Genomic DNA, 13,900 nt, shown 5'->3' with positions numbered 1-13,900 from the left:
TCTTATTTATCCGGAAGAATCCAAAAGGTAGACGTTAAAGGAACGAGATCTTCCGGTGTCTTACTTAATATGGGTGTTCCTCAGGGTTCCATATTGGGTCCCTTCCTATTTCTTGTATATATCAATGATTTACCTAAGTTTATTGAAACCCGTCACGAGGTCGTATTATTCGCTGATGATACATCATGATTGTTTAAAATTAAACGACATTTGGAAGATTATGACGATGTGAATGATGCTATCTCGCGCGTGGTACATTGGTTTAGTGTTAATAATCTGTTATTAAATAACAAAAAAACAAAATGTATAAAATTTACCACACCTAATGTTAGACAAGTTGACACTAATATTACTGTAAGTGGAGAGACACTGGAGCTTGTGGATTCGACAGTTTTTCTTGGTATAACAGTTGATTCTAAGCTGCAGTGGGGTCCTCACATATGCAAGTTAGCGAGTAGGCTTAGTTCTGTAGCGTTTGCGGTAAAAAAAAAACGAATGTATATTAATGAAGATACGGCACACCTGGTTTATTTTAGTTATTTTCATAGTGTTATGTCCTATGGCATTTTGCTATGGGGCAATGCTGCCGATGTCGAAACGATTTTCATCCTGCAGAAGAGGGCTATTCGTGCTATTTAGAATATGCACCCGAGGGAATCCTTGAGGGACAAGTTTAAGGAAATCAAAATTCTAACTTTAGCGTCCCAATACATTTTTGAAAATTTATTGTACGTGCGTAAAAACATTGAAGAATTCCCCAGAGTCTGCGATTTGCACAATGTGAACACTAGGAACAAACATAGGCTTGCGTTGCCGGCGGCTCGAATTAAGAAAATAAGCAACTCTTTTAGGGGGCTGGGTGTACATCTTTTCAACAAGATCCCACTAAACGTTCAACTACTACCTGTTCATAGATTTAAGAAAACTGTTAAGGAACGTTTGTGCAACAAGGCATATTATAAAGTTAAGGATTATTTACTAGATGGCACTACGTGGGAATGAGGCGCTCGCTCCTGGCCTTTTCATTTTTCATTATTATTATTATTTTTTTAGACTTGTTTTTTCTTTTATTGTGAATATGTATTTCTATTTATTTAAAAAAAAGAAAATATTTGAGAAAAAACAAAAAAAAAAAAAAGCCCGCTGAGTTTGTTTCGCCGGTTCTTCTCAGGACTGTGGCTTTTTTTGGAACCGGTGGTAGAGTTAACATTGTTATTTGTATTTTGACATTCAACAAGTGTGTCATACTGACATCTAAGTTGAAATAAATGATTTTGAATTTGAATTTGAATTCACCATGGCCGATGGTGAACATTTGCTAAGTACATATTTCATTAGAAAAATTGGTACCCGCCTGCCGGATTCGAACACCGGTGCATCACTAGATACGAATGCACCGGACGTCTTATCCTTTAGGCCACGATGGCTTCAAAATATTCCATATCGTTATGTAATTAAAAAACACGTGTGGCACTGCGGTAAAGCTATTGCATAGCATTTTTTATCAACTTATGCAATTATAAACCGACAATAATAATTTAATATTAAAACAACAATAAAATAAGACCACGCTACATTTATAAACATTAACAAAAGCAAAACATTAACTGCCCCCTTCACACTCATAACCTAGACCGCGTGAGGGAGAGATGGGCAGACTTTTTATGATGCGCATGCACTGTGACGTCACGCCACGCGCTTATTCACAAGCACTACACAAGCGCATCGTGTGAATGTGTTGAACGCGAGCTACATAGTATGCGTAGTGGGGGTGTCAGGTTATTTTCGTTACGGAATTTCTTAATTCAATCGCCGCGCTCAAGGCCCGCGATAGAAGCTATATGCAATAGCTTAAAAAGTTTGGACTAACGTGATGCGGTGCGAGATGTGAGGTGCTCGGCGCACGCGGCTCACGTTTGCGATCTCGTCGCCAGCGTCCGCCACTGCACCACACAGCACCTGGAACATCGAGAACACGCACATCAATAAATCATTATTATTTACAAGAGGAGCCTAGTGCAGAGCGTATGGTTTTCAAAACTAAGAGAAATAAGTCGTAAATAAGTAGTCGTTTGATTGCAGGATGTCACAAGTTTTTATGTATAACTTCAATTGAAGAGAGAGGGAGAGATGGAGTGAGGGGAAGGGGAGAGAGAGGGGGAGGGAGAGGGGGAGGGAGAGGGGGAGAGAGAGGGGGAGGGAGAGAGAGGGAGAGGGGGAGAGAGAGGGGGAGGGAGAGAATGAGAGCGAGGGAGGGAGAGAGGGAGAGAGAGAGAGGGAGAGAGAAAGAGGGAGAGAGAAAGAGGGAGAGAGAGAGGGAGAGAAAGAGTATTCTTTATTGTAGACCAACAAAATAAACAATGCGATACATTAAATACAAAAAATACAATTTTCAGTCTTATCGCTAAGAGTTATCTCTTCTAGACAACAACCATCAGGTGGAAAATAATCATTTTCAATCAATCACTTTTTGTATTGCTTAGATGGGTGGACGAGCTCAGAGCCCACCTGGTTTTAAGTGGCTACTGGAGCCCATACACATCTACGACGTAAATGCGTCTTGAGATATCAGTTCTAAGGTCTCAAGTATAGTTACAATACAGAAACAGGCAGGGCGGTACCTACCCGCGCAGGCTCAAAAGACGTCCTACCAGTGATTACGCAAATTATAATTTTTGCGGGTTTGATTTTTATTACCCGTTACACGTTATTCCTTCACCGTGGAAGTCTATCGTAATATTTGTTAAGTACCTATTTCATCAGAAAATTCTAAACCCGCCTGCGTTGCATCGCTAGATACGAATGCACTGGACGTCTTATCTAGCAGATCATGACGACTTCAATTTTTTTTGGATATTATAAAATTTGATTCGATCTTGTGTTGTGTAAGTGGTTCTAGAACGCATGCTAGGAGCGGTTTTGCTCATATAGTATTGGACACTGATAGCCTAGTTCCCGGATTTGAGTCCTGGCATGTCTACATATAAGTCAATACGTCGATTCAGTCTCATATCTCTCAGTCACGAACATAAATTAAAAAAACTTATGCGACTCATTCTATCATTTTTATGGGATTGTTTTGATCTACACAAATAAAATTAATAACATCGAACGATAAAACGTTTGAGGTTATTAAAAACAAAAACAAAATTCATTAATTGGATTTCATTGTTATTTTTTTATCCGTCTAATAAAAACAAGATCTCGTATAATGGAATGCAATCGATAAAAATCTTATCAAAATACCCATGCAATAATGATAAAAGTCTGTATTAAAAGGAAACACTGGCTTTAGTTGATAATTATAATATAATTATAATAAATATATCAATAACAAAGTACAACATGATTATATCAGACGATGTTATCGAATTTCGTGTTTGATTTTAAAGAGCAATGAATTCGCGTGCGAGCCGTTTGTTAACGCCTTTGCCGTATCTGCGTGTCGTCTATAATCTATATTAAGCTTACTACTCTGTAATTTAAATATAATCTGTCTTAAAAAAATTACGAGGGAAAAGGATTTTTGAAGTGAAACTTCCTTATCGGCGTTGGAAAAAAATTTACCGTCACATTTTTCGGTTACGCGTCACTTTTTTCCGTTACGCGCCATCTGTTTTGTATTCATGTCTATGATAATAAAATCCTTTTGTTTAAACTTTATCTAATTTAACTTTTTTGTATTCATGTCTATGATAATAAAATCCTTTTGTTTAAACTTTATCTAATTTAACTTTATTTAACCAATTTCTAGAAACTTGCATGTAGATCATTTTTCGAAAAATAAGGCCATAAACAAGTTTCACTTCTTACGTGTGTACACTAGTACACGCACACATTTTTTTTGGCTGGAACACGAGGAGTGAAGTGTGTGATTTGTTTTTTTGAAGTGAAACTTCTTTATCGGCGTTGGAAAAAAATTTACCGTCACATTTTTCGGTTACGCGTCACATTTTTCCGTTACGCGCCATCTTTTTTGTATTCATGTCTATGATAATAAAATCCTTTTGTTTAAACTTTATCTAATTTAACTTTTTTGTATTCATGTCTATGATAATAAAATCCTTTTGTTTAAACTTTATCTAATTTAACTTTATTTAACCAATTTCTAGAAAGTTGCATGTAGATCATTTTTCGAAAAATAAGGCCATAAAGAAGTTTCACTTCTTACGTGTGTACACTAGTACACGCACACATTTTTTTTTGTCTATTTTGTGTTTCTGCAGGTTTAAATGTGTTGTAACGGTGGTTTATTAACTGTTTAATATCTGTGAAAGTGCACAAAAGTGGGAAAATGAAACAAAGCCGCTGGACGTAACTTCTCGGGCTCCTCCAAAAAGTCCACTGAAAAAATCTCAGTAAATGACCACCATTTTACTGAGATTATATTTCATCCCATATCGTCTCATTTCATTTAATTTCATCCTAGTTGATTAATGTCTCAAATTAATAATCTTCATTTAATTTCATTTATCTCCATATTATCATTTTTCATAAAAATAAGAATATAAATTAAAATAAGACATGGCTTAAAGGTCTTTGTTACCAGGTCATAAAATCCCTTAAAAAATGAAGGAAAAGGACTTATTGGCGGGAACACGAGGAGTGAAGTGTGCGATTTGTTTTATTTTGTCTATTTAGTGTTTCTTCAGGTTTAAATGTGTTGTAACGGTGATTTTTTAACTGTTTAATATCTGTGAAAGTGCACAAATGTGGGAAAATGAAACAAAGCCGCTGAACGTAACTTTTCGTGATCCTCCAAAAAGTTCACGGAAAATATCTCAGAAAATTACCACCATTTTACTGAGATTATATTTCATCCCATATCATCTCATTTAATTTAATTTCATCCCAGTTGATTAATGTCTCAAATTAATCATATTCATTTCACTCCATATTATCATTTTCCATAAAAATAAGAATGTAAATTAAAATAAGACATGACTTAAAGGTCTTAGTTACTAGGTCATAAAATCCCTTAAAAAAACGAGGGGAAAATCCCCGCTTCTTTACCCTACCTACTTCATTTAATTTAACCGACTTTCTTGCTTCATATTTACGTACTTTATTTTATTTATCAAAAATACAAAACTAAAAATCTCTAAATAAATTATTGTACAACTAAAAAATAAACTGTCGTAACAAAAACCACGGGATTTCATTCATTTTATTTCATACACCGTTCTTAATGTAAAACTGAAATGTATTTTAGGTTTAGTTTTGTGATTCGTGTTTTGACTGAATCGGGCCTGACACGAAACTGTATGCGACCCAAATCCATCAATCGGATGTTAGTACTATTGCAACGTAATCTAAATTAAAAAGAATTGTGAAACGCGCGAGCCAAACAATTATAGCGGGTCATTGTGTTGTTTTTTAACGAATTAAAAATGTTTAAAGTTACCAGTAGTAGTTAATTAAATATTACCAGAACACTAATGGACGAGAAATGTGATAGTATGAACACTAATTTGGGACTTTTTTTTTATTACTTAGATGGGTGGACGAACTCACAGCCCACCTGATGTTAAGTGGTTACTGGAGCCCATAGACATCTACAACGTAGACGCGCCACCCACCTTGAGATACAAGTTCTAAAGTCTCAGTATAGTTACAGCGGCTGCCCCACCCTTCAAACCGAAACGCATTACTGCTTCACGGCAGAAATAAGCAGGGCGGTGGTACCTATCCGCGCGGACTCACAAGAAGTCCTACCACCAGTAATTACGCAAATTATAATTTTGCGGGTTTGATTTTTATTACACGATGTTATTCCTTCACCGGGGAAGTGAATCGTGAACATTTGTTGAGTACATATTTCATTAGAAAAATTGGTACCCGCCTGCGGGATTCGAACACCGGTGCATCGCTTCAACACGAATGCACCGGACGTCTTATCCTTTAGGCCACGACGACTTCATATAGCTCGTAAGCTGTTTTTTTCGCCTACCTATTAACTGGTAGCCTAAGAAGGTATTCCAACTACGCCCGGATGGGTAGAGGAGCTCACGGGTTCAACCTGAAAGAATTAACTAATACTTAATGTGACCATACGTCCCGCTTTGGGCGGGATTGTCCCGCTGTCCCCAACGTGAACAAAAATGTCCCGCTTTCATTTATCTGTTGTCCATGTGTTTATTAGAAACTTACCGAATACTTACTTATCCCAAATCCTTATTGTATTACAAAATACATACTAAAGTATTTTGCTGTAGAAAAGTAGTTTATTAGTAGAAAAAAAAAGGTCGCGTTACTAATGGTAGCCCTAGCAAGAGCAATGCTCCACAGAATCTACCATCGGATCGGAATCACGACCCATTGAGAAGATCCGGTGAGAAATTCAGCAGGCTGTGTCTATAGGTTAGTTCAAATTGCCAGATAGTATGTCATTAGATACGTACATTGCACGTAAAATAGGGATTTTTTTCGTAGTACCATGGCAGTGGCGGCAATGTGCGAATGATAGCTTAACGTTAGATTTCAAAATATCATCAGCATACATGAGGTGACGATCCTGTACATCTACCTATCGGCTAAGAGCGAGAGTGGTCTCACTCAGCTACGTAGAGGCCCAGGGATTTCTTGGAGAAGATAGGGTGTCTGCTGTGGGTCCAACCCACCAAAAGCTGAGTCAGGTGCGTTTTGAGACTTGCAAAGAACGGCCGCCCTAAAAAGACCGTCATACCTTTCACAATAGACCACGAGAAGGATTCCCGACGGAAATAGTAGTGAACCCAAAACGAGGTCGCCTATCAACTCAAAACCGATTACTTTTTTAATAGGCACAAGAAAATGTTTGCGTTCGTAAACCAGTATAAATTCTTTTATATATATTTTTTCATAACTAAAATAATAATTTAAATTATACGTTTAGAGATAAATATAATAATATTTACAAATAAAACATTGACCTGAATAACGATTCGTTCGATATAATTTTATAGCGATTTTATAGTTTTAAATCAATAATCTGATGCCGGTTTAATGTCGTTAAACTTTGTAGTGTTTTCCAATATTGTGATAATCTATGGTTTTATGTTTGTTCGTCTATCAGAATACGTTTGGCGGGAACGCGAAGGCAGATCCTGTCCATTCAGATTAAATTCTTCATAAAGGTGGATTGTTCAGAGTAGTATTTGGATAGTTATTATGAAATAGAACAAAAGCGATGGCTTGGTCCGTTGTGTTTTTTTTTTAATTTTTTTTATTGCTTAGATGGGTGGACGAGCTCACAGCCCACCTGATGTTAAGTGGTTACTGGAGCCCATGGACATCTACAACGTAAATGCGCCACCCACCTTGAGATATAAGTTCTAAGATCTCAGTATAGTTACAACGGCTACCCCACCCTTCAAACCGAAACGCATTACTGCTTCACGGCAGAAATAGGCAGGGCGGTGGTCACTTTTATTACAGTGTTAGTGATTTCCCATTGTTTCACTGAGAGGATTACTTAATGTAAAAAACAAAAATGGCCAAAAGGCTCAGTCGCCAATGGTCGGAAACAATTTTTTTTTTAATAAAAAAAAAGTACCGTTAAAAAAGTATGTAACAGATATGATACTGTCCATTCACAATGCAATGATAAACGCGCGTTTAGCAACAAGCAACTGCAAGTGATTCATTGTGAGTCGTCTATTCACGCTCTAATGATTTTACTGTGTTTATTTGGGTTCGTATCAGTGCACTTTTTTTTTGACGTGGAGTTATTGCGTGGTCTCATTGGGAGGGTTATTAATCCCTCAAACACCTTCGTTCGGATATGGAATGTGACGCAACTCAGCTAAGGCAGATGGGGTAAGGTACGCTCAGCACAGAGCTACCTCACTGGATGCCGGATCGCTAGCGGCGACTCCCACGCCACGACCACTGGATTCTCTTATAGAAGCTGATGTTCCGATGTAGCTCGGAGCCCAGCCTTATGTGTTTTTTTTTTATTGCTTAGATGGGTGGACAAGCTCACAGTCCACCTGGTGTTAAGTGGTTACTGAAACCCATAGACATCTACAACGTAAATGCGCCACACACCCCGAGACATAAGTTCTAAGGTCTCAGTATAGTTACAACGGCTGCCCCATCCTTCGAACCGAAACGCATTACTGCTTCATGGCAGAAATAGGCGGGGCGGTGGTACCTACCCATGCGGACTCACAAGACGTCCTACCACCAGTAATTACGCAAATTATCATTTTGCAGGTTTGCTTTTTATTACACGATGTTATTCCTTCACTAGCGGCGACTCCCACGCCACGACCATTGGGTTCTCCTATAGAAGCTGATGTTCCGATGTAGCTCGGAGCCCAGCCTCATGTGTCAATGTTGACGGTGGCATTATTGTGGTGTTTAGTCGTCAACGTCTTCTTAGCGATTCTATTCTATCAGCCCATAGACGTCCATTGCTGACATAGGCCTCACCCAAGCCTCGCCACAAGGATCGGTCCTGCGCTACTTGCATCCAGCAGATCCCCGCGAATCAGAATTGGTCATCTGTTCATCCTTCTAGCAAACTAACCCTAAATTACAGGTTTCAAATTAGAACTAATACTTGTTTTACAGCCAGTATATCGTGTTTATCTTTACTAATATTATAAAGCTGAAGGGTTTGTTTGTTTGAACGCGCTAATCTGGAACGCGGAACTGCTGGTCCGATTTGAAAAATTCTTTCAGTATTAGATAGCCCATTTATTGAGGAAGGCTATAGGCTATATAAAGCTCCGGTAAGGCCAATACAAGTGGAGCACCAATAAAGAACGTTTCAAAATAGGGGTTTAAATAGCTCCTTAACATTCTATAATTCAAAAACTATCTTCACTTTCTACGTAAATGAAGTGGTGGGGCAAAATTTAGCGTTATGCCAAAGGACGGAGTCGCGGGAAAAAGCTAGTAAAAAACAAAAGCTTATTGTCTTTACTCGTACACAGGTCTCTAAATCTCGATACAAATAAACTTTATATTTTAATGATTTAGATATCCTTTATGAAATACCACTGGTCAATATTAAATCGATAATTAAAAATTTAAAAATAAATAAAAACGGTATTTATTTTGAATGGAAACGAATAGCGAAATAGCGTTATGCAAAATTAAAACATTATTTATGTTAATCGATTGGATCGAATCGATTGAACGCTTCGAAAATCGATTTCGTAAACCTGTGTCGTATAATTATTAAAATACACATTATTAACTTTACGTGTAAATCACTGCAGCGTTAATCGAGTTTAATTAATGAATCATTGACTGATTATCTCGTTATGAGAACAGTTTTTTTTTTAAATTTAAATTTAGGTTTATGCTTGCTCGTTGGCGGTGACGTCAAATGTGCTCAAAGTATAATAAAGATATTGAGTTTAATATGCGTGACATTCTAAGTCTTTGTTCTAAAATCCAAAGAGATTTATGAGATAATCGTAGTCCTAGTGGGTTGCTTTACTGTATTTTTTGATCTCATGGAGGTGGAGATTTGGAGCATCGGATCCAAAGGCCAATGCGTTTCGGTTTGAAGGGTGGGGCAGCCGTTGTAACTATACTTGAGACCTTAGAGCTCTCAAGGTGGGTGGCGCATTTACGTTGTAGTTGTCTATGGGCTCCAGTAACCACTTAGCACCAGGTGGGCTGTGAACGCGTCCATCCTTCTAAGCTACAAAAAAAAAAATAATAATAATTAGTCCAATGTTACACATGTTTTTCGAAGTGGTTTAATATTCTTCATTTTTACTAAAGTATGATTCTTCTTAGCTAATGCTTTAGCTTATGCTTGGTTTAGCAATTGGATAATGTTTAACATCAGTGTCAAATAGATTGAACTTAGGTAACTGTTTCATTCTCTTTTATATTGTTAATATGTGATTAAGATGCACGCGACGCTCGTAAAATGAACACATTTGTATCTCAAATCGTTTCTGTCACCAACAAAAATGTAAAAATGTTTTGTTTTAATACGTTTTTGATTCGTAAATGTTTTTATTTAATTCGTTTGCTAATCTTAATTTCGTTGTTGAATTTAAAGAGCTTATAATTGAACAGAATTTCTTTGATTCATAATTTTTACTGATTGAAGCACCAAGTTATAGAGTTTTCTAAGATTCTAATTGGAAAGAAAATCAGCAGGTTAATGTGGAGTGGATATTGTACGTTCACGCCAGATCAGTGTGTTTCCGACGCACGTACATAATATGCAATACGCGGAAACTACAACAAATTTGATAAAGATAGAGCTTTCAATCGGCAAATGTTTCTGTGTAGTTCTGTGTGTTACGTTATCGCATTTGACTAAGGATATCCAGGTTTGCTTTCCCCCCCCCCTTTTCGCTAGGCCCTATGAGACTATTTCAACTACGCCTTGACGGGTTGGTGATCTCACGGGCTTAACCTGAGAGAATTTGCTAACACAGCCCTAGCAAGAGCAGTGCTTGGCAGAATCGATCACTGGATCAGAATCCCGACCCACTGAGAAGATAAATAAAAATCCGCTTCAAACTTCATAGTGTGAAAAAGCTCTGTAACTCTGTAAGATTTGTGAAAAAGCCTTACTGACATCTCGGTGTGGCAGGTGATAAGAAAATAGCATATTTTCAAATCTTTATTAAACTCAAAACATAAGTCGATGAGAACAAAACACAATACTCTAAAAGTGAATAATTCTTAATGAGTAACTTGAAAACTTTACATAGTCAGGTCATAAATTCTGTCACATGTTTAATGTAAAATAATTGAAACAAGTTTATTCATTATGTAACCATTCATATACCAAAATGAACTTAACAAAACATAGATTCTTATGACACTAAAGTTTATTCAAAATGACCTCCGTGATTTTGAATACAGGCCTTCAATCTGCGCGGCCAGTCGTCTATCGCAGCACGAACGAGGTCCATGTCAATTTCGGCGGCTGCCTTAATCAAGGATGTCTTGAGTGACTCCAAATTGGGATGAGGCTTTGAGCACGCCTTTTCTTCCAAGTGTTGCCATATCTTGTAATCTAACGGATTCAAATCTGGACTGGAGGAGGGCTAGTCTTCGTGCCGGATGAAGTCGATTTCACGCGCCGCCAGCCAGTCTTGTGTGCTCTTCGCTCTATGAGCTGGCGCCGAATCTTGTTGGAATACCCAGTGCCTGTTAATGAACATGGTATGAGAAACAGGTTCCACAAGGTTCGTCAGGACTGTATTTTGATATACAACTGCATTCGTTTTTACACCTTTCTCACAAAAATGTACCTCTGTTAAGCCCCAATAAGAAACTCCCAACCATACCATGAGCGAGGATGGAAAATGACCTCGTTGGACACGCGGAATACGGTTGCTCGCTTCTTCACTACTGTGTGCGTACACCTTATCATTTTGTTTGTTGTAGCTCTCTTCTACGGTAAAAAATTTTTCATCCGAAAAAAGAATTTCCCGATATTTTTTCCCACGTACCGCTTCAACAAAGCGCGGCATCTCTTTAGTCTCAGGTCCATTAGACGAGCATTCAAACGATGTCCTGTTTTTCTTGGATATGCCCGAAGCCCTAAGTCTTCATTTAACACCCTTTTCACCGTGGTTCTGCTTAACCCCATCTGAAGGGCCAACAGTTTCTGCTTACGTTTGGGATTTCTTTGAATTCGCGCCTTCACAGCTTTTATCACTGCTGGAGTCCTAACAGACCGAGGGCGGCCACTTCTTGACCTGTCATCTACACTAGAGTCTTCATTGTATCGTTTGATGGTACGATAAACGGATCTTTTGGTTATATTCAAATTTTTCAATATGTTAAAAATTTGAATTGGCGCGTAACCGCAACGATGCAACGCAATAACTGCAACACGGTCTTCTTTAAGCGTCCACTCCATATTTAAAAATGAGTAAAATTCTAAATGTATACTATTTTTATTTTCATGAACAATTCGAAATTCGAATTCAATAAACTTTTTTGTGGCCAGCATTCTAAAAGAAAAGTTTTTACTGTGTGACAATACTTATGACCTGACTAGGTATTTTAGTCAAATAATAAAAAAATTGTTTTATTAATTAAAACGCCTTTTATCGATACATCATGTAACGACTCACCGTGTGTCGCGTCACAAAAACTGTATAATATTCGAAATGTCAGAAATAATAATAATGATAAATATCTATAGCTATACTAATATAAAAATCTACAATGGTTGTAAAAACCATAACCAACCATACCATCCGTAAAGGATGTTCCGTTATAGCTACTGAACCATGCATCCGATTGACTTGAAACTTGGTATCCATGTAGAAAATACATGTGCTTAATGGATAGGCTAATATTTATATGAGTGTTGAACTCCCTACACCAGTTGCGGAGGCGTTAATGATGAGAATCTCAGGGGGGGGTGAGAAATAAGAATAAATTCGAGAATAAAACGTAAAAGTAGTTTATTTACGTATACGGGTCGCGAAAATCGAGGAAAATATAATCATTTACATACTCTCGTGTAAATAATGAAAACTAGCTAACACCAGATTCAATACCAGAATCATATAATTTATGAGACAATACAAGGAATAATCGATTACACGGAATCGTTAATTCCATTAAAGCGTCTTCGAAATGACAAATTAAATTAAGTCAAATGATTTACGTCAGACTTTGACTCCAGTAAATTATACTTTACAACAATAGAAATAAGGTCGGCCGTAATGAATTGTAGCTATAAAATAATTTATGACTATCATGTCATTGTCATGTAAATAGTGTGTATTTGTTGTTGCAGGATTTGTTATATTAATCCGGCTGCGCAATATTGAATTCATGATTCATTTATAACTCATAAAGTTACATTTGATGTCATCAGATCACGACATGTAATTTAAGTTCAGGGTAAATTGGGATCGGCTTTACCTTAAATGCGAAAGGCTGAGTTATACGCCTCGTCCTTATCTCTCTTATCGTGTGAATATGACAGTGAGACATGCGTAGAGAATCTTAGGTATCTGATACCTAAGATGCTCTAGGTATATACTGGTGGTAGGACCTCTTGTGAGTCCGCGCGGGTGGGTACTACCACCCTGCCTATTTCTGCCGTGAAGCAGTAATGCGTTTCGGTTTTAAGGGTGGGGCAGCCGTTGTAACTTACTTGATACCTTAGAACTTATATCTCAAGATGGGTGGCGCATTTACGTTGTGGATGTCTATGGGCTCCAGTAACCATTTAACACCAGGTGGGCTCGTCCACCCATCTAAGCAATAAAAAAAAGGTATCTTAATACCTAAGATGCTCTAAGCAAAATGCCCGCTATGACCGGTTTAAAAAAACCTTTGTGTTGTAATATTTTTGTACATTTTGACTAAAAGCTAATTTAGTCAGCGGAGCAGACTAGCACGTCCTAAATATCTTCTCTCTTTTATATTTTAATAATAAAGTAATATCAGTTCGGTTCATTAGCTCCACAAATGATTGGAGATCAATTATTGAGTGGGTGTTAACGCTTATTTATTTCCTCGCTACAAAATAGAACTCATTAGGCTCACAATGATAATAATATTTTATATATGTGGAAGTCAAATGTCACACGGTCATCTGGTCCCAAACCAGAATTGTCTTGTGTTGTGGGAAGCAGACTTTGATCTAATATCTTAAAATGAGGGGCAGTTTACTTTGTGATGACTTCATAGACCAGTGACAAGGATTTTTAGGACCGTGAACACATTTAGCCGCGAAAATAATAAGAAGGCAGTTCACGGCATAAATATGCAGAATGATGATAAATACAATTTAGACAATTCATTTTGCTGTCGCCTTCTTTAAGCTCTTTCAGCGATTTGTTTTTACTCATCGAAATTTCCTTTAATAAATAGCTTAATTAAAAAAAAATGAATAAAAAAGGTGTATCCATAAATCTTTATTGAGAGTCTGTTTATCTTTAGAGCGCCGCTGCTTTTAACGTAT

The 13,900-nt window shown here is 37.4% G+C and overlaps 1 protein-coding gene across 5 annotated transcripts in view; it reads right to left on the bottom strand.

Annotated features, from left to right (window-relative positions):
• Positions 1–13,900, bottom strand: part of LOC105841531 (uncharacterized) — a 273,844-nt gene that overhangs the window by 4,711 nt on the left and 255,233 nt on the right. For all 5 annotated transcript variants that reach the window (XM_038018428.2, XM_012689788.4, XM_062674641.1 and 2 more), the window contains one exon: positions 1,871–1,959. In XM_038018428.2, coding sequence (XP_037874356.1) covers positions 1,871–1,959 — 89 coding nt within the window. The remainder of the gene's footprint in view (positions 1–1,870; positions 1,960–13,900) is intronic.

This window comes from Bombyx mori, chromosome 21 (genome assembly GCF_030269925.1).
Source record: "Bombyx mori chromosome 21, ASM3026992v2".
Taxonomy (NCBI): domain Eukaryota; kingdom Metazoa; phylum Arthropoda; class Insecta; order Lepidoptera; family Bombycidae; genus Bombyx; species Bombyx mori.
This window is presented reverse-complemented; position numbering and strand designations above follow the sequence as displayed.